Source organism: Lates calcarifer, linkage group LG19 (genome assembly GCF_001640805.2).
Source record: "Lates calcarifer isolate ASB-BC8 linkage group LG19, TLL_Latcal_v3, whole genome shotgun sequence".
Lineage (NCBI taxonomy): Eukaryota > Metazoa > Chordata > Actinopteri > Centropomidae > Lates > Lates calcarifer.
In genome coordinates, this window is record NC_066851.1 from 10,323,816 (window position 1) to 10,348,778 (window position 24,963).

Consider the following 24,963-nt stretch of genomic DNA (forward strand, 5'->3'; position numbering starts at 1 on the left):
ATCGACTTTGAGTCTTCAGATTCCCAGGGGCTTGCTCTTTGAATGCTGTACTCTAATTAGCTATCTGTGTGTTTAACTGTAAGACTGTTTCTGTCAAATTAGAGGCACCAAAAACACCACAGTCAGATAACTTTCTCTATTACGTTGTGGTTATCTTTAATGAGATAACTTTTTAATGTTAAGTTTAAAAACTGTTTTTAAATTAAAAGATGAGAAGTTTCATAGGGGGAAAAACAAATATGAACCTGCAGCTAAGAGATAAATTTAAGCATCTGCTGCACATTTTGTTTTGTCAGTTTCTACAAAATGGATGGATGGATTTTTGAGACATAAACCTTTCAAGACAGGCTGTGTGTCACCCTGTTGTCTGGAGACTGTGCCAATCTGCCCTGTCCCTCGGGCTTTGCTGCTGGTAATGAGTCCAGTTCCACAGTTAATGTTGGCCTGTCGATAATGAGAGGGCAACTGTCTGCTGTCGGAGAAGCACGAATTCAAACCGACTATCCAGATTCCTTAGATTTCTTTGTGCAATCACCAGGTGATTTCACACTGCTATATTCTTGCTGCTGCGATTCAGTAGTACATTTCTACAGCGCTAACTCACCCTCGTATAAAGAGAGTTGTTTGACTCAAATATTATATATTGTGCCTCTTCATCTCTTCGCAGCCATAATCACTTGTTGCCTCGCTTCAGCTGGACAGTGAGCAGAGACCCTGCCAAAAAAGGGGGGATAGTCTCTGAGGCATAGCAGCAGCTCCCAAGCCCAGCCTTGGTGACAGCTAATTTACTTCTATTTGAATGTGACACCCAGCTGCAGGGGAGTAACACCCCAAGTCTACCAGGCTCTGTGCACACTAATGCTGAATAATTTCCAATATCATGGCTGGCTGAGAGAAAGTGACACAGGGAACATGTGTGTTAAACTCAAGAGATGATGCCCTTGCACAGATTGCCTTTTTCCCCAATCAAGACTGTAACACAAGCTTGAGTGGAGGGATGAATTTCCCTCGATGTGTTAAAGCAGTCATCATAAAGATAAATATATGAGACTAAAATCCATTTACAAACCCAATAGAGAATGTAAACATAATTAATTGTGGTGCATTTCACCCTGAAGGCGATTGCAAGACATATGTAGGTTAACTGATACAGGGCAGCCCTCCTTACATTGAAAGCAAAATATGACTCTTCAAAAGTCAGTCTAATTACAGCAGGCAGACAGAGATGATTTATCACCCCGACATCAGTGTACTTGGGGGAATTGGGCCATTGTGAGATACCCATAAGTTAACTAAATCTGCTAAAGTCTAATGAACACACTCCTAAAACTAATTAGGGAAAGATGTGGAACATCCCATTATGTCCACCCCATGAAAGCAGAGTGTGGAACACAGAGAACACAACGAGAACACAATACATTTAACACACACACCGGCCACACTCATTTCAGCAGAGGAGAGCCAGCACCAACCACGATGCCTGTAGGATACAGCGACGCCACAGCCGAACTCGGCTCCACTAATTCCCCTGATTATTAAACCGAGTTCATTAAGTTCTAATGATGGCCAAAGGACCCTTGTGGAGGAGCAGAGAGGGAGGGAGAGAGAAAAACTGTGGTGGAGGAGAGGAAGGAAAAGAGAGACACAGGGTTTTTTTGTGGGAAATTTTCTGGAGGTGGCTTGAAAATTGTGTGAAGCTGTGGTGAAATTTTTTAATTAACCTTGATGATAGCGGAGGAGGGTAACAAGAGAAGGGCTGCGCAGGAGTTTCGCCAAGAGAAACATCATCGTTCAGCTCTGTCCCTTTTTGGCCTTTAACAATCACGTAGTGATGTTTTTTTAGCTTCATAATACAGACTAAATCCACTTATCAGTTCCTGGTAAATGCAGAATAGAGAAAGAGGAGGCAAAGCCTGGAGCTCATGCAAGGGTAATGAATTAGTGGGCAACATTGTTGACTGTGCGAGTACCCACAAAGAAACATCAGTTTACATTTCGGGGTCTGAATTCCTCAGAATAAAGAATAAAGCTGTGTACGCACATAAAGCAATCTATGGGTGCAGAAATCCATATCCTGGAAGTATCCAATGATGTGGCTTCTCTTACTGGCATAACAGACAATGCAACCTCTCTTCCTGTGGTAATGGCTCCCAAATGGGTTCGGCACAAGCAGAATTTTTTGGCCGTAGATAAAGAAGCACGCACATGCATTTAAAAGCCAAAAACACATTCTTTATGTTGATTGTTTTATGCATGCTGTGTGTTTCTGTGGCTTGTAAGTCACAGTATCATCATGTCAGAGAGAAACAGCATATAGCATGCAGTTGCAGTTGCTGTTTTGTTAATGTGAGATTTATGTTAATACACAAATGACCGATGCAGCTGCCAAGAATGATTTATGATTGATTTCCATTCCCCGTTATTGCTCCATCAAGGTGAACTTTGTTGGAACGTGATGATGGAACAGAAAACCAGTTCTAAATGTTGCAGCTTCGCTGGAATACAAGTATGTGCTGCATGTTAGATCACATCTGAACTGAGCTGAAGAGCAGATTCTTAGAAGTCTTGTTTCATGTTTCATGTGGTGTTTTTAGTAGCCAAGAAGTTGTACATCATGAAGCTGCCAAATTACAGCATGACGTTTGATGTGAAGTGCTCACCCATGCCAAGAACTGAAGGCTATATTGTATCTAAAAGAACAAATACTGCAAGACTGACTGTGGACGAGGAAGATTTGTTGATGAAAAAAGGAATCAGGGTGGTGGAGGAAAAAAAAAAGAAAAAAATGAAGGGACGAGAGCTGAGAGAAGAGCGGATGGAGCAGTGCTGGAGCGCCTTCGACACTCACCAGAACCCTCTGAAACAACACATTGCCAAGATCAAGGAAAGTGAAGCAAAGCTTTGCTGCAGCAAGGGACAGATATTCAGAGAGAGGAGGAGGAAGTCGTAGGAGGAGAGTGAGTTTCCCCTCACTGAGAATTCCTTATGAAGGTGAGTAACACAGAGCAAATCAAGCGCTCGTCTGAGCTGGTCTGTATCTGAACCCTGTAAGCTCAGCATCTCCTCCTGTTTCCACTGAGCACTGGGACACAGTTAGACTCCCCCACCCGCCTAATGGGAACTACAGTCTGCAGCAACACAAAAATAGAATGTGCAGTAGAGATCACAGAAATCAGAAACTGACATGATATGACGTTGGGTTTTTTAACGTGTGCACTTGTTTTACTGGATCCATGATGAAGACTCAATATACTATAAAACACTCATTTTTTAAATATCACTTGAAATGTTTTTTAAATATGAAGTCAGTGGTGCTCAAAAGGCTAAGATCCATTGACTTGTAAGACATCGGTATTGAGCCGCAGCACCAGCCAGGCTAACCACACACATGAAGGCGTGTCTATGATGGCTGTGCATTATAATGACATTATGTACAAGCCTGTAAATGTTCTATTTCACTTACTGCCACATCATACAAAGCACGATAAAGCAGAGAACATTAACTTTAAATTAATTTCTTTTCTCATATCCTTCTTGTACTAGCAGAACTTTATTGTTTTCCTTGAGGCTAGACCTCTACAGCTGCTCCACCTCATTTGCAAACACCAGCCTGTAGACAGTATATTTGCACAGTGTATCTCCAAACAATCATAGTTTGCTCCAATATGTGCGCTCCAGCAGGAACAGATTCATTGCAGATTTCACAGAAGTAGACTGAAAATAAATACAGTGAGGGCAAATTTAATAACCGGAGCAATGTTTTTCACATTAATACACTGTGCAGTGTGATGGCACATTAAATGGATCATCTGCAATAACTGCTGCATGTCCAGTGAATGCTATAAAATGTGAAAATACACATTTGAACACTGTACTATTAGGGAAAGGATATTCACTGGCAGCAAGTTGCATATCATATTCAGTTATGTCTCCCTGATGGATTCATTCTCTAATTAGGCCTTAGTTTGGGGTGGGCCAATATTTCCAGGCTTTTGATTTTAACATTTCGACCCAGCGAGCCTCACTGCTTGTGATATTCACTTTGTGGTGTGTTAATGCTACAATCAAACTGAATAATGCTCAAATTTCAGAGAACACAGCTTTTGAAACACTATCACTGTGCTAGAGTTGAGATCATTTGTTAAATGGAGCTTCAGTTCTCCTCAGCAGTGCATCTGTGTATAATGATAAGTTGCTCACTGCAGCAAAAGCAGTGTGAGACTGTCCATTTCCTCACACCAGCAGGCCCACACCTCTCTACCATGGCTGGCTGAAATAGCCACAGGACTTTAATGAAGGCCAGCAGGCTGTTTAAGAGTCTGCTAGCTGCTGTTGGTTGACCACCCTTTGCTGCTTCTTCCAGTGACCCTTGATGTGAGGACATGTTCAGACATACAGCACTGTCTACCTAAAATGCCTGGAGGATACAGGGACATATGTACCTCGCACATCATAACGGCTTGAAACCATTGATATCACTTACTGCTCAGAGGCGATACATCACTTAAAGGTCAGAAGTAGAGACGGTTCCATCATTCCTTCCCCATGTCTACTCCATATTCTCTTTGAAGGTCACATCCCTGGGAGAAAAAGTGGAAAAGGAGAAGCTGAAACTATACAGTCACTGCATGTTGAAGGAAACAGACTGTAATCCAGCAGCATTTCTATCCTAAAACCAAGCTGGTTTTATTTTACTGCATGGACTTGGTACAGCAGATACAGCAAACAGAGTGACACTTGTTTACAGAAATTTCAAAGACCTAGTCAGTGATGTATTTAGTGGGTGCTAATTTGAACTGACAGTGTATCAGACAGTCTCCCAGTTAGGTACATGAGTGAAACATTCTGCTGTAAAACTCAGCATGTGGAACTACATTTAGGTAAAATCACTGATACCACTCTTATATCTTTCCCTTAAATATGAAGCTAAAGCTAGGCAGCTAGTTTAGCTTAGCATAAACACTAGAAACAGGAGAAACAGTTAGCCTGGCTCTGTTTAAGCTCTGTTCAGCACCTTGAAGGATCATTAATTAACATATCTTGTATGTTAATCCATACAAAATCTGGAGCTTAATTTTCTGAAATTTTGTGCCAAGTCACTGCTCCCGCTAATAGATAGTCATGCACATATTTTCCTGTTAAAGGATCTATTTGTAATTTTTTTTCTGCCACCAAGCATGGCTTCTTTCTGGGAGCTGGTGATAATGTTGGTCACTTGCCAAGAGCTACGGCCACCGTTGAAGAAAAACACTGTCATTGCTTTCCACTGTTAAATGGATGGTAAATGGACTGCACTTGACACTTTTCTAGTCATGTCAAGCACTCAAAGCACTTTACACTACTGGTCACATTCATCCATTCACACAGCATTTATTCTATGCGCAGAGCCACTTCATCTCTCGAGCAACAGCCACCCATGTTACTTTTGACCAGTAAAGGAATGAAGATTTATGCTAAACTTGTAATATTTCCTCTATGAAGAGTAAAAAGCCATTCATGCTAACATTGGCCATGAAGTGATAGCAAAACTTGCCAATAGCTCCTTTGACCCACAACATGTTATTTTACATTTCAGTAACCTATCTTCTAGACTTAGACTCTATGCCAGGCTGGCCGTATAAAAACCTTTACCTTTGGATAGAGCCAGGCTAGTTTTCAGTCTTAATGCTAAGCTAAGCTAACTGTCTCCTGGCTTTAGCTTTATATTCAATGTCCAGGAATTAGCGTGTTATCATTCCTCTCACCTTACAGAGCATGACAAGACAGTAAGTGTCCAAAAATGTTAAACTAATGCTTTAAGATTGATGCATTGTTTGATTATTTGCCAGGTTTAGCAAAAATAATAATTCCAAAAGACACAGGACATTTATCATTACTGCTCTGAGTCAGCAATACCACACTGCATGATTCCTATTTTATTTGTAGATTTACAATTATTATTTTTCATCCTAATCATCAAGGATCACCTTGCTGATCCCCTGAGTCAGCAGTGCGATGGGCGTAAGTTAATTTGGGTCAACTTGAGAGAAGTTAAACACATCACACACAACTCTCCACCATCTGTGAGCAGCCAACCCACGGGGAGCGGCCAACTGTTCAGATTAATGTGATCTGATGCCTTCGTCCCTGCAGGCATCCCTAGAGAATGACCATTAGCACTGTAGCCAGTTTCTTCACAACAGGATAATTGGAACTGAAAGATGGTCCTCTTTTGTTTTTTGATGTTTATTACAGGAGCAGATTTGATCAACAGACAAAACAGACGCAAACCTGCGCCACTAATCTGTCATTTATGTGAAGTTGCTACAGCGATTCGCTCACAAGGTCTAATCTTTTAGTCGACCCACAAGGCCCAGAAACAGGGCTGATTCCTGACCTTCCCTGTGCCTTGCTGACTGCACGAGAGGAAGAAGCCCGCAGATAATGCGAGTTGACAGCTCAGACCTGTGCAGCCAGCGCTCTTCATTTATACATCACATGGCCTGGGAACCTGTCTCCTGGCATGTCAGAAAACCTCAAACTCTGACGTCCCGGTGGAGTCAGTGAATGGTGCAATACACTGCACAAACTGGGGGACATACGCATGTTGACTCCAAAGTTGTGGGCATTTTGATGATATGCAGGTTCCCACAGCTGAGAACACACTTCTCCCCCACTTGTACATTCTCATCTACAGTACTATTTTTTTTGTTGTTGCCTGGTGAAATTTCACCAGAACAACACACTACAACAAGAACAACAACTACACAAGACTATATTTAGGATGTGTTACTTTGGACTTGAGCAGTGTTGCAATTACTTGCAAGAACTCCTTGCATATGAAATTATGAAATTGGAGTGGGAAGTGGACAGGGAGAGAGGAAACAACAGATATAATGAGCAATCTATACATCAATTGATGCTCACTTCAAATTAAATGCAGTGCATCATTAATCTTTGTCAATTTAGAACTTTATTTTCATACTGTTTCCAACCAATTATGACAATAAGTTATGTACCACCATTTGTTTTTGTGTTGCATTCGTTTGTACAATTACTTTTTGAGAGGGTTTATTATTTCTAAACATTATATCAGTCATATCTACTAAATGTGTTTGTTAAATTTGAACAGCAATCTAATACTTGATCCTGTCTTACTAAAGCAAATGACAAAATTGTCAGAAAAATCACACACTTCCGATGTAAATATGCCTCTTCCCTTCGTGACTGTCTTTATGATTTCCTGTTTCTTTCTTGCCAACACAACTTGGCAAGCAAGCCTGCAGATACAGGAACCTTTACATGGAAGTGTGCAATTTAGTAGCTTTAATTTTAATATTAGCACTTGCTTTCGTTCCGGTTTTATTGCCTCAAATCTGGACACAGTATGCACACACCATCTGTGCTGCATACTGTGTCTCTAGATATATGAAAATGTTAAGGTATTACTCTGGAACCATCCCTAGTGAATTAGCTGTACTAACCCAGATAACCTATACAGGTTCACCCTCTTTGCTGCCCCTCTTCCTCTATCTCATACCTGGTAGCCATGGTTACCTTAGGTGTCACTTTGTCAACCTATTTTAAGACACTATCATCCCTTATATAGGAAACCACACACACACTTTGTAGGAGGGAGAAGCTACTCTATTTATCCTCCTCATACTTTCAGTTGCGTAATGTTTAACTCGTGCTAATCTCTTTATAGTACATGCAGTGTAAATACAGGACATGTCATGTTGACAGAACAAGTCATTCAAAAAGACAGTTTGTGCAGAAAAATGAAGTGGAGGTTTAATCCCTGAGAACTAATTTTATCTCCTTATTTATATACTGTATTTTTAGCTGTAAATTTATGGATGCAATATCAGTCTGTTGGTCCAACAGTTTGATCCGACTGAAAATCTGGCAAAGACATTCTTCAAACACGAATCCTACAAAATTTGGTGACTCCTGGACTTTTGTTCTAGCGCAGCCATCAAGTTGACATACTGCACATAGTTTTAGCAAAATGAAAAATTTCATTTGTACCCAGTGAAATATCTTAACATCTACTGGGTGAATGAGCATGAAATGACATTCATGTCCCTCTCAAAATGAATTGTTATCACTTTAACAACGCTTAACTTTTTTCATAATTTTTCTGGTACCTCAGCTGTGTGTAGTGCTTCTAAAGCTAACATGCTAACACACTAAAATTGAGGGGTCAGCATGGTAAACATTATACCTGCTAAACTATAGCATGTTAGTATTGTCCCTAGGATCATGTTAGCATGCTGACATCATAGCTTAAGAACAGCCTCACAGAGCTGCTAGCATGGATATAGACCCTTATTTAATTCTTGAATAATATACCTTATAATGTATATGAAAACAGGATCTGATAAAAAAAAAACTATGCATAAATAACATGCATACATTTCTCCAAAGTAATGTTATTCTAAGCCCAAGCAGTCTCTTTTCAGTTTCAGTCCTTGAAATGAAGGGGAAGTCCTTGGGTTTTCCAGCTATCGATATAAACATCAGTATCTCATATTAGTTTTTTATTACTTGCTTGCAAAGTAGAAATCTGGATGGGACTTTCTCACAGACAGTTTGCAGTGCCATAATAAAATAGCATGTCCACCTCTGACTCAATGTCAAGTGGGAAATAGGTCATTATGAAATGAATGAGAGATTAAAAACGACCTGATTAAATCCCCATCCGAGCCATCACTCAACATAATGAGCACTTCAATAAAATATGGATATGCCAATAAAATATGTATACTTCCAGCAGTCCCTGGTGTTAAACTGACTTAACTTTAGTGTCCAGCATCTCATCATGAACCTTATAAATTTGTTAAGTGGGAACATAGGCCAATACAATGTGCATGCATTCATTCACATGCATGAATGTTCAGTTTATAATTCAGACAAAGAAGGGAGAAAAAAAAAACAAACTCAGCAACACCTCTTCTAGCTCTACCTCTTTAGCATGCTCTGATTGCTCCAATTGTGGTTGTGATGTTCTCATTACATCCAACAGATAGCCTCAGTTTCTCTCTTGATGACAAGAATAAACAACTGACTCACTGACAATGGCTGTGACAACTCTAAGCCATGAACTCAGGGAGAAAAAAAAAGACAAATACTGCATTTCAGATGTATTATGCATAATGAGGCATCTATTATTCAGCCTAACAAGGGAAAGCAATGTCAATTACAGTGCAGACATGTTGTCAAGTATACATAGTCAGATCCAGCTCATACAGACACGTTCAGTTATCTTATTCACAATGCTTGCATTTTTTCACAGTGTGTCATTTTTCAGTAACTGTGTTTGTGGCGTCATGGCTTTACATTAACCAAACAATTATGATGGTGAGTTAGAGAGCATGAGATTATCAATGAAATGAAATGAGAGAGAACATCATGTTGGTTTGAAAAATATCAGCTACATCCTATCCTGCTGCATTGCTTTTCAGAGGATCACTCTATTGCAGCAGACAGCTGTCTGGGAATAGATGACCAAACTAATATGGCAGAGCAGACCAGTCGTTTAAAGAGCCTTGGACCAGAGTGCTTCCAATGGATGAGCAGTTACAGAAATTCATCTTCCTTCATCTCAGATCCTGTTGATTACGCCTCTCCCTGGGGTTACACATGTGAGCATTGATTTTCTTAAAAGGCAGTCCAAGTCAACACATATCCTGTGGTGCAGTTGTGTGCTGCCATTGACACAGAAGCCATCACGCGGCAGAGCATCATAGATTTCTGGCGGGCTGTAATTATGTCCGGATTGGTCCTTTGCCGTGGAAACAAGATTCACATCTCTTGTGGGTCCATTACAGGCTTTTGAAAATGAGAGGCAGGATAGTACACACAAAACAAGTAGTCCTTCCTGACCTTTTGACACCCACAGGAATCCCAGAGTCTCTTGTATTGTTTATTAGTCACAGCATCAGCAGTCACACAGTGACAGTATGTGCTGAAAATAGCTTTTTAAATAAGGGCACGGACGGCAGCCTGCCAAGGCTCGGATAATAAACCCACCTGAAATTACAGCTCTGAGAAGAACATTAAAGAAAAACATTAGGGAACGTGTGGCTATTGATTCAAATCAGAGGAGGGGGAGCAGAGAGGAGTTTTACAGCGCATACATAATGCAAGCCTCATGAAATGAAATAATTAGTTTTACAGTTTTTGTTTCGCCAGAATACGGTTTTCAAACACATTACACCGAAGAGGATTATGCAATCTACTACAATCTGTACATCAGCATTTTAGTTTTATTGTTCACAGTGTACCAAATGATTTTGTGCACAAGAAACTGTAATATACTGATAAAGTATTTCTAGGACGGCCTTATTTCCACAGCTGCTGAATGCACAAAGGCATTAGACTTTAGTAAATAAACCCAGTCTTTATCACAGCTCACAAGTGCCAACACTGCAATAGGACTGGGCTAGCTAAAACTGCAGTTAAGACAAAGCATACTTAGCCTCAGCAGAAAATGTTCCCACTGTGTTTGAACTTTTCAAATTGCTTTAGAAAGGTTAAATGGTGTCTGGCAAAAAAAGGCCGCAGATTATAAACTTGTAGCAAACTTGTTAGCAAGCAACTGCCAATTTACACACAAAGTAGATACAGAGCAACATTAGCATTCAGTTGGAGTCATGTTTGTGTCCACCTGATGATTGTAACAGCAATATTCACTTCCGGCTCATCAGTTGCAAAATGCTCTTTTAGCAACTTGTCTTGTCTTGTCTTGCTTTTTAATGCTTGGTAGCCTACAATTGATTTTATAGCTTCTTTTTTTTTTTTTTTTTTTTTTTTTTTTTTTTTTTGCTGGAAGCTGCTCTCTTCTGTGAAACAAAATGACAAAGTGAAACAACACTATAAAGTTGCAGGCTGTAAAACCAAAACATTAGCTGAAAGTCATTAAAGCGCTCTGTAGTGCTCAGGAGAGTGACTGCCTTGCATTAAACATAATAATTTCACTCACTGTAATGATAAAAAATATTGATCATGGCTGCTTTAATAAATGGAGTGAAATATTTGTATAGTGGAGCACACGGGTGTACCCTGTAACAGTCTCTTGTTTGTGTGTGCGAGTCAGTGGTTTTGAGGTAGTGGATGGGGGGTGCAGTGACAGGTGCAGACACCAGGTAACTGACATGATACAAAGAGACAGGGCGATGAGTCACCCCCGGCCCTCGGCGAGCTCCCTTGCTTAACCCGCGGTGGGCTCCTAAAAGATTACCTATTTATAACCCTTCTGCATGCAGTCCCCACAACCACTGACAGACGGGTGAAATCTGGCTTCATCTGAGCTCTGTTTTTGCTCAGAAGCACACTGAAGACATAACGCTAAATCCTCTGCTGTTTAAGATACGGTATAACAGGTTTAATGGAAAATCTGCTAAGCTCTGGCATATGCAGGCTGACACATCAGGGACAGGAGCCCTGGCAAGGCTGGGAACTTAATTGTTAGTTCGTCTTATTGGACTGATGAGATGAGACTGTGTATAAAACCATGCAAGCCATACAGCCAACTGTCATGCCTGGCTGACTCATCTCCTGGTGTACCTGCAAACACACTCCACAGGATTAACAGCATGCTGTTCATTAGCACTAATAATCTTCCAAATAGTAATCCTCTAAAGTATTATTTCTTTAAAAAAAATCTTTAATCCCTTCTAAGAGGGACATGGTGTCAGTATCAAATCATAGGCTGTTTTCAGTTTCACACATCAATAATGCAAACAATGTACTCTGCCATTATATTTTTTTTCTTTCTTTCTCTCATTCTCTCTCTCTCTCTTTTTAAGCTAGGTCTTCTGGCACAGCATCACTACATTAGAGGGAATCCATCATATTAATGATCCCAAGGCCACTTCATTATTCACAGAGAAGCAGCTCAGCTGTCCAAATAAATTATCATTGGTGTTCCATTAATGGAAGTTTTCAAATCTCGCCACAGAGGATGCCATTAATCTGCACACAGCGTCTCTCTGGAGTGGAGGAGTCAGCTACTGTACCACTGCCAGCGATCTGTGAAGATGAGAAACTCCCCACTGTCCTCGTTCACTTTCCTTCCGTGGGAGGGAGTCCAATTATGATTGACGTTAACTACTGCAGCTCCAGACTGGATCTCTCCCAAGTTGCACACTTTGCATTTTTATTTTAAATCTGCCTCTAAATGGGATGTATGCTTACAGGTGAAGGGTAGAGCTACAATAGCGATACTTCTGTCTGAAACCGTGGATGACAAACCCCAACCTTTCCCCTCTCCCGACGGAGCGCTTTCAGCTAATTCGACACATATTGCATTTGTGTGTTAGATAATTGCGAAGCCAAAAGCCTCTGCCTGGTCCCTCGGGACTCCCCCGCACATCCATTCCCCCTGAACTGGTGCACACAGACGTGGGCCAAGTTCCAGACACATACTGTTAATATTCCGACTGAACATTTGTGGAAGGACCTTGAAAAGTCACCTACTGTGCAACTTTCTAACATTTTAATGAAATTGCTTCTCATAATGTTGGCATTCAATGATTATTATGTTTTTCATTATGACAAGGGTTAGGTAGGTTAGGGTTAGGGTTAGGGTTAGGGTTAGGGTTAGGGTTAGGACACTGTAGGAGTCAAACTGTATGAGGGCAATAAATTCATTTCCTTTAATGCCCTACACTGCCTGACTTTACTATCAGACCTTAACAAATACCTGAAGTTCTGTAGTGCACTTCCACAGAAATGAATTCTGTTGGAGCCCAATACCAGCACTTTATGGTAAACCAACCAAGCTTTATAACTACGCTTTTGTTGTGCTTGTCAGCTCAATTTGCTCCTTTGGAAGAAATAGCCACTGCCTGAAGGTGAACAGCTGGATCTGTTGTTTGTCTCTCTCCCACCTACCTACTATCTTATTCATCACCACTTTTCACTGACATACTCTCTCCCTGTCTCCATCTATAACAGGACATGATGCTGTCATCTGCTTCCTGGCCAGCTCATTGTACCCTGAGTCAGGTGGTGAGCGTGAGGCAGTGTTTGGCTGGGGCTTCCTGTTAGAGTGAGTTTTCAGTTTTGAGGCTTGCAGCGTGCCTCCAGGTCTGGAAGGAGCTCCAGCCAAAAAGAAATCTCTGTACGCCAAGCCACCTCCTGCTCCTACACCTGAATCTGATGCCTCAGGAGAGGGAGTGGGGGTGGGGGGGTGTTTGAATTCCTACTGTTTTCTGCAGCCTGACCTCTTTGGGCCAAATATATGAACTCCTCACACAGTACCTGATGTCTGTGATGAACACCAGCAGCAGAAAGTAGAAAGAATGGTTGACTCTTTTTGAAATGAAAAGAGTCAAACTGACAATCATCTGATTTAAGCTGCAAACAAATAAATATGCCTAAAGTAAGCTGCACAAGTGAGCTACTAAGTTCTCAAACAGATTTAATAGTGGATTTTCACTCTTTTTCATCGGCCCCATGAGTTGTTTCAGTGGTCAGAGGTGCTCTATCAGCACACGCTTTGTTCAAGTGTTTAATCAAACAGGAAATAATGCACACAACGGCCATGTGGGAAAAGCTGCTTAAATCCCTCGCCTTTTCTTCGCGAAAGCCGGCTAGGCCAGATCAAATTAAGTGGTTTGATACTTTCTCTGCCAATCGGATTAGGCTGATTAATTCCCAAAAGTGTTTAAATGATTAAAGCTGGTTAATGGGCCTTAGGAAAGTTCATGGTGTCAGAGTTGACTGCGATATCAAACGGGTTGGGGGGATGGAGGGGGGAAAGAAAGCCAATGAGAGAGGTAACTGTAAAAGCATTTTCTGCTTCAAGTGTTGCTCGTCGTCCATCAGGAGTCCATGAGCACCTGCACATTCAGCTTTAATAGCCTTTTTTGTTTCTTGAAATCGCAAGACTCTGAGGAGAAAATGCTTGACGAATAGTACATCTGCTATGTAGTGACACGGCGCCTAAATATAGAGTAGAAAATGGAGCAGAAGAAAAGGGCACAGTGAGGACCATAAATATTCACAGTCCATCTAGAGAAGGCTGGCAAAAGCGTGGTCCAAGGAGAAATCTTCTCTTTTCATAAACTATGCTTAACATGGCAGAGTTGAGCTGTGCCGCCTTTGCATCAGATTTTTAGATTTGGACGTTCCTGTGCCATTTTGACACAGATCTTCATTAGAAAATGCTACTCTCAATTCCTGCTATGGGGGACGATGGAGGGACAGAGACAGAGAGAGAAAGAAAGAGGAATAATGGATAAACGGTTACAGGTTCTGCCCCCACCCCGTCCTCTAATATACTCGTCTCCTGAGGGAGTGGTATCCATCACGGAGACGGCGGGGGCTGTTATGCCACGTCGACTCGTGCATGAGAACACAAGGTGACTCTGGAAGAGACACAGCTCGTGTGTGCCCGGTCTTATAAATGCAGCCCCATGTTTCTCCCATAAAGTGTCCATCAGCACCTTAATGCATCTCCCAGTGAAAGTGACAGAGCCTGGGCTTGCACATTATTAACTCCAGACATTTTTATGAGCCTGTGGAACAGAGTGCTCCTTCTGAATAAGATATGTTTCCAGTGTTCAGTGGCTGTATATCAGTCTTTTAGTTTTTTGGCACAGCATTACAACCTCTGACAGGCTGATGTTTTGAGTGTGTTTTTGCATGAGTCTAAACCGCAGACTGTGTCTCTGTAAATATTGTAGTTATGTCATAATTATTCCCCAGTGGGATCAAAATAAATTAGGTTTAATTTTGCAGTGTGGAATCTATTATGTCACCCATTTGCTTGCATGGGGAAGACATCTATATTAATGTTATGTAAACAGTGTTTACAATGATAAATTGTGGCTTGGAATCATAAGCAGCTTAGTGGAGTGGGGTTAAAGGCACATCCAAATTGGCAGGCTCATGATAAATGCATGGGATTTGTCTAAAATATTAATCAAATATAAATGTGCAATGAATTTAATAGTGGCTTATTCCTGTGCTATATTTGGAACCAGCATGCACACTGCAGGCTCATAGAAATTAAAGGTAAAGTGGCACAATTTCAGAAACAAACAACAAGAGCTGGAATTATATGAGGAAGGGGAATTCTGAAATGTATACAGCAGAAGGAGAGCTTGATAAAAAATAAAAAAAAAATTATGTGTGTGTGTTGTGTGTTTTCTACAAGTAGTGGGCGTTTCTCAGTGGGGAAGAATAACACTCAAACAGCTTAAATTGTGGAAGTAATAAGCAGTACAATTAAGTATTCAGGACACAAATCTTGTGAATCTGCAAAGTGGGAAAACTGGCTCATGTGATTTAAAGCTTATTTCAGTGGCTATCTCGAGATGTCCCAGAAAAGGACTCTCTGTTTACGCAACGAGGTAAAATAGCACCGTTAGGGATGTGCCAACACATGAGACAAAAGTGGGCTGGAGGAAGACGCCCAGGCAAAAGGAGAGCGCAGAGTTTTTTGGAAATGTCAAATTCGTGGTGGGTGATAGAGTTTGCAGCGCGCCTCACGCAGCCAATCAGTTGGCTGGAGTCCGCTCAGCCTCTGTTTTGGAGCCTGAGCTCAGTGTGATACTGTGCGTAAAATCTTACCTGTCAGACGCGGCAGCAACAACAGCAGCAGCGGCGGCGGCGGTGCCACAGCAGGGAGAGGAAGAGCAAGAGAAAGAGAGAGAGAGAGAGAGAGAGAGAGAGAGAGCTCAGCGAGCAAAGTCCATCCTCACACACGCGGAATTAACTACCTTTTAAACGGATACCATATGTTGTGCTACGGTGGCAGTTTTCTCACAAAACTGATAGTGTGAAGTGGAAAGGTTGGGTCCGTACGTCTCCATCGACTCAGTTGCGCCGAGGAACGATGCTGAACAAACCTGCGGGAGGATTTTCTGACTCAGGTAAGATGATTTTCGGATATGCTTTGCTGCTAGTGTCTAAAATATTCTCAGGCTATTATTCCAGGATAGATATGAGCTCTCACTGTGATGCAAACAAGTGAAAGAAGAGAAATAATTATCTCATTAACAGGTAAATATAATTTGTAAATGAAGTATTTGCAATTTTATGCGAGATTTAAAAAAGGGGTGATGTCATTAAAATAATGAAATTGTGTACTTTTGTTTGAATCTGTGTGTTTGTGTGTGTGTGTGTGTGTGTGTGTGTGTAAGAGAGAGCTGGGGGGGGAGGATGAGATATACATTAATAAACTGTAGTAAACTGAAAAAAGCAGAGGGAGAAAGGGCAGGTGGGGAGACAGAGGCTGCTGCTCAGGATCATTAATAATTGTGGAGTCTATGCATACACTCACATGTGCTAAGTGCACACCTTCTCATGTCAGATGAATTATTTGTGGGAATGGGATTGTGGTTTTTGTTGTCTAATGTACTGTGTAATGGAATTCCCTGTTATCTGGTGAGTGGCTGCAGCCTCAGAAGCATGTGTGAGGATGGAGGATGGAGACCGCCGGACTCGGCGGTGGTGAAGATAGTGAGCCTGAGGCTTGTGCGTGTGGGCACGGATTCGCAGCCACTCACTGGCCCACATTATTCATGGTTCTCCACAGCGAACAGCTCTGAAATCTGCTGTTGCTGCGGGAGCTTTTGTTCTCGCGGGGTCGCGGGGGCCAAAGGTCTCCTGTACGCCTGCATGTCTTCGCAGAGGGTCAGGGAATCATTGCATATGCAAGACAAGACAATGCAAAGCAGCAGAATACTCTGCAATAAATATCAGATTCCTCAGGGTTTCTATTTTTATGTTTTTGTTGAAACTGTCAGAGGCATTGAACCAAATCTTGAGGCTATGGTTTGTAATGCACTCGCTGGCATTACATTTTATGCAGTTCCAGTTATTTTTCCTGGCCCCTGTACGTCTGTATTTCATTCTTTGCAACTCAATCACCTTTCAGACCTTATAAATCAAGCTCTGCCACACTTCTTTTTTTCTAATCTGTGGAAAATCACTAAATTGTCTTGTGTATTTCCACCCCGTGGCTCATTTCTCACTACAGCACTTTGAACAAAAAAGCATGAAATGACTCTGACTTGATCTGTTACTTTGTACTAATTCCAAACTATTACACAGCTGCTTCAGAGGCTTCTATCTTATTTCATCATTAGACATGGGATGAAAGATTAATTTGATGGATGAGGACTTATCAGGGCCAAGAGACACTGACCGTTGGTGCCGGAAGGCAAATCTGGTCACAAATCTGCCGGACCTGAGTGACTCCCTCTTTTAACAGTGTTACTGCACTTCTTTTACATAAACCACCACTGTTATAACTGACCCTGCACTTCATTTGTTTCACTCTCCAGTCACATTTCAAAATACTGAGGAGGGGGTCAAGGAGGCCAGTCCACAGACTAGTCAAAGTACATCAGTATGCACCGTGAAAAACAGCAGCTCCCCTCCCTGGTTTTCACTACAGGCAGGTGTGACAAGTGGAAGATATTTCTCCCCAACATGTTTATATAAATCTGTGGGTGTGAGATGCAACAGTTGAACGTACAGCAGATGGTGGTTTTATGGCCCAGACTGGTGAGAGCTTGTGAGGGGAATGCTGATTGCCAGACAAGATTTTCTGCTCTGAATTCATGTGCAAGAGAGCATATTATTACTAAAAAAAACTCATGTTGGATCAGGCTGGGTGGCTACATTGCACCTAGATTTAATCTATTTACTCAAGTTTGTGCCATCATTTAACTCGACTGTTGTCTCTCTCTTCTAAATGTTCTATTACCCTGTTCTCAACATGTTTTTCCAGCTGCCAGACTGCCAAATCTTTCTTGGACTCCATCCTCTGATCCACTAGACTTCTGAACCTTCCACCACCATGGAGAGCCTCAGCGAGCTCCAGAACCCCCTGCTGGACAAAACCAGCAGACACGTGGTCCATGGCGACTACCAGGGCTACCAGTGCGACTACCCGAGCCAGCCTTACCACCAGGACAGCCTCATTGGCTACTACTACACGGGGACTAGCGGCAAGCACAAGACTCAGCAGTTCCTGGACGCAACGTCCCTGCATCTAGCGGTGGAGGCCTTTTACAGGCCCAACTTCATCCTGTACAAAGACGACGTGAGCCTCCACAGCAAGGACTCCAAGAGTGAGAGCTTTGAGACCACTTTCACGGAGAGCAAGGACACTGTGTTGGACGGGGTGTCGGCAGAAAACACCTCAGATGGTGTGCAAGGAGAGAAGGATGTGAAGATCCAGACGGTGTCGTATGAGGTGGAGGATGAGCAGGGTCCTGAGTATGAGGTCAGAGGTCACGCAAAGAGTGAATGAGTCTTCTGCAGAGCTTTAGTGGTATCTTATTGTGGAGATTTGGTTGCCAGGTCTTTTTTCAGTTAAAGTCTAGTTATATTCTATAAGTATGCAGAAGTAGAGATAGTTATACTTTAAGTTCCTCACTGCTGCTACAATCTACAAGGGTATAATTACTGTAACTATACACCCTGAAGAGATAATTGATACCATTTGACAGAATAATTAGGATATTGAGTTGCTATATGAAATTAAAGGTGTTTTAACACTTACTCGTAACTGTCAAGGCCATCTTCATGCAGAAAGTGAGTCATGCCGTGTACACTATAGTGATGCCTATTATTTCATTTACTGTTCAAATAGACTGCCACTGTGATTCATTCCCATCTCTAACACTGTTCTCTAAATGGTCAATTTGCTGGAGTCTTTCAAATCCAGTGCAGAGTAATTGTACGCTTTTGTTTTATAATTACATTCGAAGAAAATGACACATCTGATTTGATCTATCTAGGCTATTGTTCTTTTACAACTATAACTACTTTTTCCAAAGAAAACCGTGACAGTGAAAAAAGAAAAAGAAAAAAAGAGCAAAGTCTTTTCAGAAGTGGTAAAAATCTAATTTCAACCAGGGACGCATGCGAGACACCCAGGGCTCTGAGCTGGCAGAGGAAGAAGTATAGCACTCTAACTGGGCTGATGATCGCGCCAGCACTTGTCACTCGAAGGCCTGGCAGATAGATAGAGACACGACTGCGACTGCCATTAATGCCATAAGTAATGCTGTGCTTTGAGGGTATTAAGCCGGGACTCTGCTAATGCATGGCTGTTGGAGCAGGTGAGCCTGGAGCTAAAGTTATTCCACGTCGATTCAAAGGAGCGAAATGAATCTGATGAACAGCGCTTAGATGAAAGTTGGGTCTCCAGCTGGGAATATGAGACTTTTTACTTGGCACCTGCGTTTCGTTTCTTTTCCCTTCCCTTCCTCTCTCTCTCTCTCTCTCTGTGTGTGTGTGTGTGTGTGTCCATACGTGTGTCTCAGTGCCAAGATTCATGTCCTTTTGTTCTAAAAACATGCACGTTCAGGATTAATTTAGGAGCAGACATTACTCCAAGACTTGGGGTAGAGCATGTGCCAGATGTGTGTTGATGCATAGCAGCTTTCTACGGCAGCAAATCAAACATTTAGAGGACTTTCACAGCTATGGGGACTAAAAATAAGAGGGAGCGACCAGAGCAGGGGAAGGCTTCATATGCTCCCTAACCTTCCAGGATGTAGTCTGTGGCAGGTTGAGTCTAGTATTTACACAGTTTCCCATTACAGTTGCACCAACCTTTTTTCAGCTGATTTTTAGCTAGTTTTTGTCAGCAGATGTGTGACATCTGTGTGACAGAGGAAACATAAATTGCAGGTAACAATATAACAAGAGCATGAGGATGGTGTCCTTGCCACTAACAGGGTGCAGGGGTCTCTGTGTGCCCTGCTGTGGAGTTGACTGTCCCTCCCCCCTCCAGACTCTAACGAGAGAGCTGTGACAAGGTTGTTAAAAGCACTGTGCCTTGGCGGAGTCACATCAGTTATACCGGCATCTGGGAGTGTGTCCCCAGCCGGTCGGAGTCGGTGTCAGGCAGGCTGTCAGTAGGACTGAATGCACCAGTCACTCAGGGCTGTTATCAGGTCTTGCTACAAAGATAAAAGGAGATTACTGCTGTTTGTGCCCACCAGTTTATTCATGTGATGTCAGATTACGTGGTTATGACCAGCTGCTGTTTTGATGGATCACACCCAGCTGTCCAGGTGGACACTGTTCATAAAGCAGATAACAGGAAGCCTCATAATCTTTTCTTGGCAAAGTTAGCTGTTTGAAAACAGTTTGGATAGTATAGCACTGCCATTCTCCACTTCCCTCTTACATCAAAATAAGATTTCTACTCCCAATATAGCTCAGGATAATTACATTAGACCCTGTGGTTTGGTAAACACAGATCAGATTAGAAGCTAAAAGAGAAAATTGTGCACAATATGCTTTAAAAATGAGGTTGTCAATGCACAAGCATAGTTCCTTTCTTATTTGCCCGCCTCCCTGACGGTTCTTTAATTACCTCTAAAATGGTTGGTTCAGTTCCTGCCTTACATATCGATTTCTATTTTGTGCCTTCCTTTTCCCCACTTTGATTGATCCCTGCAGGCGGCAAGACTAACAAATGAAACCTGCTCCTTATGAGAGCTATTTATTTAGACAAACATCCACTCTGTCTCTGGGACAGCTGAGAGAAGCGAGGCCACGTCCTCTGAAAGGTCAGCCGTGCAGTCACATCGCTATCCTCGCTGCAGGCACGATGTGCCAATGTAGTCTGAGTGGCATTCGAATGTATCATTCATTAGCCCGCTCAGCCCCTGTGGCCCTGAGTTTGAGTATCGAGGCACAATATTGGGAGCCTGTTGAACAGTCAGTGTCTCACAAGACGCCAAGGCGCATTGAGGAGAAATGGTTTAAGGTCTCTCATGCTGTAGAGGCAATTTAGCACATAAATGACACTGTCTTCTTGCTGTTTCCCCTGTCACCTCGCAATGATGGAACAATCTGTTAATCCTGTGTTATCTGTCAGGCCGTTCATGGGTGTTGACAGAGGCACCAAATCCTCTCTGCCTGGCTGAGCACATCCTGTCCTGGGTGGTTGTGGAACAAGGGCGGATACAGTGGCCTGGGGGTGAGGGGGGTACACGAGTTGTCAAGCAGCACCGCTGCCGACATGTCCAAAGTACACCTGACTATCTACACAAGTCAGCCTTACTCCTAATTTTTTTAGGTGTCAGTCTCAGGATCACTGCTCTCACCTATATGTCCCTTTTTTTTTTTTTTATAACAAAGTATACGTTGTCTCGCTGCATTTCCACTGTGTAAAATATACACTAAATAGCATCATCCATCCCTCTTCTGACATTTAATTATTCTTCATCAACCCACTGTCTTCCAGAGTGACAGCTCCAGCGACAGCGAGAGCGAGGACAACTTCATTGTGCTGCCCCCTCGGGACTACCTGGGCCTAGCCATCTTCTCCATGCTCTGCTGCTTCTGGCCCTTGGGCATCGTTGCCTTTTACTATTCTCACAAGGTAAAGGCCCAGAGACCTCAAGCCTGTCATTAACTCTGATTACTCTGCATTCTATTTAAGGTCAGTGAGCACAAGTGCTCAGACAAGTGCTACGGCAGCCCATTTTCCACAGTGTGACCCTCCTTGCAGTTGTTTCAGATGATCGACTACGTAAATGTAGTGGGTTCAGCCCACTTGTCAGTCTCCTGTATTCACTTTAGGAAACCATTAACATTGAGGTTTTGGTGTGCGATATGTTCTATATGAGCAGTGTGCTGCTGTTACATGATTTTAAGTTGATGGAGCCATAGCTGAAATCTCAACTTTTAATTATAGCAGCCTCTTAGAGCTTTGTCTAATGTCAGTCATCTTCCAGTCTGAAAAAATTAGGCTCACGCCCTGCAACCTCAAACAAAGCACAGCATATCTGAGTGGTTTTTACAACATCTTCCACAATAATTGCAGGCACAATTATACCGGAACAAAAAATAATGTGTCAGAAGAATAAATAAAGGCCAGGCTCATTTTTTGATAGGAAACCAAAACACCCAAACAACACATTTATCACTGTCAGAGGCATAATGACCTAATTGCCATGGTAACTAATGGCTCCCTGAGAGCATTTCTTGTTTTCTCTCTTTTAACTGTGGCTTAACACCTACTCATACACTCGGTGCTGATGAGTAACACGCCGGCTCATTTCACTCTCTGCTTTGTTTTGTCAGACTGGCAAGGCCATCGCTAAGGGAGACTTCTCCAGAGCAGGAATGAGCTCCAGAAGAGCCCTATTCCTGGCCGCTCTTTCCATTACCATTGGAACGGGGATGTATGTGGGGGTGGTTGTGGCTCTCATAGCCTACCTGTCCAAGCCTGGACATGTATAACACTGGGACCAGCTTGCTTGAGGGGAGATAGCAAGAAAGAGGAGGCAAGATAGGAGGAGGGGAAAAAGACGAGGTCGGACAGATTTCTTCGCCTCTCCTGAAGGCGTGTGCCTGTGCTGCTGCTGCTGGCTGTCTGTGAAAAGAAGAAGCTATATGAAGAGAAGAGACTAAACCAGAGAGAGAAAAGATGTGTGGATGGAGTATTACTTGGACTGCATATTGATCCGGACTGAATCTTTATTTCTGGGATGCAACACTCCCACCAAGGTATTCTACCACCATTGCAAGAAGAAGAAAAGACAGTGCTGAGAAAGACAACTACTCCTCCTGTACTTATATTAGAAAGAAACTGAGCTAACTACCTACCTTTTATCACATTAGTCGTTTTCAACGTTTTTATTTTGCCTTTACAGTAGATGTGTTCTCTGCCAATATTATTACATATTGTGTACTGTCCACTTTGTAAATGAATTTCTTGGAACATAAGTAGGCCAGTGGGTTTATATGTTTGTTTATTCAAGGAATGTACTGGAAATTGATCCAGACAGTAAACAGAGGGAAGTGGACCCTTAATATGAAGAGAACAAAGATGATTATCAGACTGTACACAAAGCTGCTGAGCAGTGGTCAAGAGGGTTAGTTGTGCTCATTGTGTACTGTAAATTTAGTCAATAAATACATTTGGCATGAATAATGAAATATCCTGAGCCATGTCTCATCCTCTTATTCATTGTGTCAAAGATGGTCTTAAAGCAGGGATTCCCAACCAGAGGTATATTTACCTCAGGGTGGAGTTCTGTAGTTACAAGGGTGTATGGGGAAAGCTCATCTAATAAAGTCAATTAAACTCAGCTAAACACCTAGAAATTAAGATTTGAAGAAAATATGAGACAAATTGTTGCCTATTAACCAGAGTCAGTTGTAAAACACAACTGAGAATGCATAAAAACCTGTTAGCAAGTTGAGAGAGTTAGCTAACAGGAATGGAGCTGAAGTTGAAATAGTTAGCTTAAAGTAAGGAATACACACCTGAAATAGTTAATATATTGTATTAATAATATTTAGTTAATATTAGCTAAATGTATACAGTTGCAATATTTAGCTAATGTAATTAACAATTGTAGTAAGCTAAAAGTAATGTATAAGCTAATAGTGCTAAATAACATTCAGGTTACATAGTAACTGATGGCTGGAGTTGATGAGGGAAAACTGAGCTCAGCTGAAAAGAGTCTGTCAGCTGTCAGAGTAACGTTACATCAGACAACAAAGGTTAAGAATCACTGTACAAGAAATAGATTGTGTGGTTAGAGAAGCCTGTCAGCGTATTGTCGACCACAGAGAGTTATATTGACTATTCGCTATTGCAGGCACAAGCCTCTGCTGTAACTGGCATGGCTCTTCACTGTCTTTTGGCATCAGTCACTGTCTAGCCTTGAGGTGACTTTAGCTGCCAGAGTGCTGTGAGTGTCAGGAACAATGCCTGCTCTCTGAAGTCAAGATGTCAGAACAAAATGAGAGCAGCGCTTTATTCCTCTCCAGGACTTGAACGGACCATCATGCACGTCCTGTTCTCTTGCCCCACCTGTCATCCAATCAGATCATTAGCCTCAAAGTAGCTTTAGCCTAGTATGATAAACCACTTCAGGTTCAACTTTGCAGATAGTATTGATGACATACTGAGCTCAAGAAGCTTTCACTACACCTATATACCTTATCATTCATTGCATAAGGATAAACAGAGCAGATGGCAAGGTAAGCAAGTCTCACAGAAAAGCTCCCAGAGCCTGACTTCCCCTAAATTTGTCTGTTTTCTCTTTTGTAGCTTCTCCTCCAAAGCAAGTCTCTAATGCATGAAATGTGGTTCGATGGGGGAGACGGGGGCGAAAGTGCCGCTCTCATCAATGGGAGCTGTATGGGGTGCTGAAGTGGGCTCACTCTGCGAGCGAGTGCAGCGCTGCATGTGTTTTCTCTCCCTCAATAGCTAGGAAGCTTCACCCACGCCTGCTCGCACACTCACTCACAGCATCCATAGCTAGCTCAGACCACCAGAAGCAAACCGATTTTATTAGTCATCCACCCCCATGTGAATAAAAACTTTCCAAGAGGCAGCAGCAGGTTGAATCTGAACTTCTGCAAATATTCATTACATGTTTGAATGCAATTTTATGGTCTGTATCACTGTATACAGCTTAGGTTTTGTTCTGAAAGGGTCATCACATTGTGCTTCTAAATATAATCCTCTTATCTAAAATTAACCAAAAGTCTGTTTTTGTCAAGTTTGACAAAGTCATACTTCAGATGTCACATCTTGCAAATGACAAAAAAAAGAAGAAGAAAATGAATGGGTCTCACACACAGAACCACAGTGAGAAACACATTTTCTAGAGGGAAAAACAATGATGAATGGCCAAAAACAAAATGGGTAAGGACCCGAAAGGGAGTGGAAAGACAAAAAGATATTAGAGCAGAGTGCTACATAAATAAGGATGATGCTCTTGACTGTTCATGCGACTGAAAGGCATTTTCAGATTCTTATCATAGCTTTGATGAAACACCTGTCAACAATCTCTGCACATGGACAACAGACGCATAAACAATATCTTCAGCTTGTGCCATGCCTCAGCAAAAGAGGATTTATCTGGAGCGGTTGCAACAATTACAGAAAAACAAACAAACAAACAAACAAAAACTGTGGATATAGATGTTGTATCGGACGGCTTTCAAAGAATTTCTCCAGTGAAAAAGATAAAT

At 42.1% G+C, this 24,963-nt stretch overlaps 2 protein-coding genes across 3 annotated transcripts in view; one reads left to right on the plus strand and one right to left on the minus strand.

The window, feature by feature from the left end:
• Positions 1 to 3,533: 3,533 nt before the first annotated feature.
• Positions 3,534 to 24,963, minus strand: part of lin52 (lin-52 DREAM MuvB core complex component) — a 50,158-nt gene continuing 28,728 nt past the window's right edge. Inside the window, exons 6-7 of the transcript XR_007815167.1 lie at positions 4,484 to 4,580; positions 3,534 to 3,714 (exon numbers count right to left, since the gene is read on the minus strand). The gene's annotated coding sequence lies outside the window, so the exon portion shown is untranslated. The remainder of the gene's footprint in view (positions 3,715 to 4,483; positions 4,581 to 24,963) is intronic.
• LOC108892412 (synapse differentiation-inducing gene protein 1-like) lies at positions 15,258 to 22,919 on the plus strand. Of its 2 annotated transcripts, none has more exons than XM_018689936.2 (4): positions 15,258 to 15,866; positions 17,732 to 18,229; positions 21,212 to 21,349; positions 22,054 to 22,919. In XM_018689936.2, exons 2-4 carry the CDS (start codon positions 17,801 to 17,803, stop codon positions 22,210 to 22,212), a joined length of 726 nt encoding a protein of 241 aa, XP_018545452.1. In that variant the 5' UTR covers positions 15,258 to 15,866; positions 17,732 to 17,800; the 3' UTR covers positions 22,213 to 22,919. The 2 variants fall into 2 exon arrangements, with proteins under 2 accessions (XP_018545452.1, XP_018545454.1); XM_018689938.2 differs by lacking the exon at positions 15,258 to 15,866 and adding an exon at positions 15,902 to 15,996.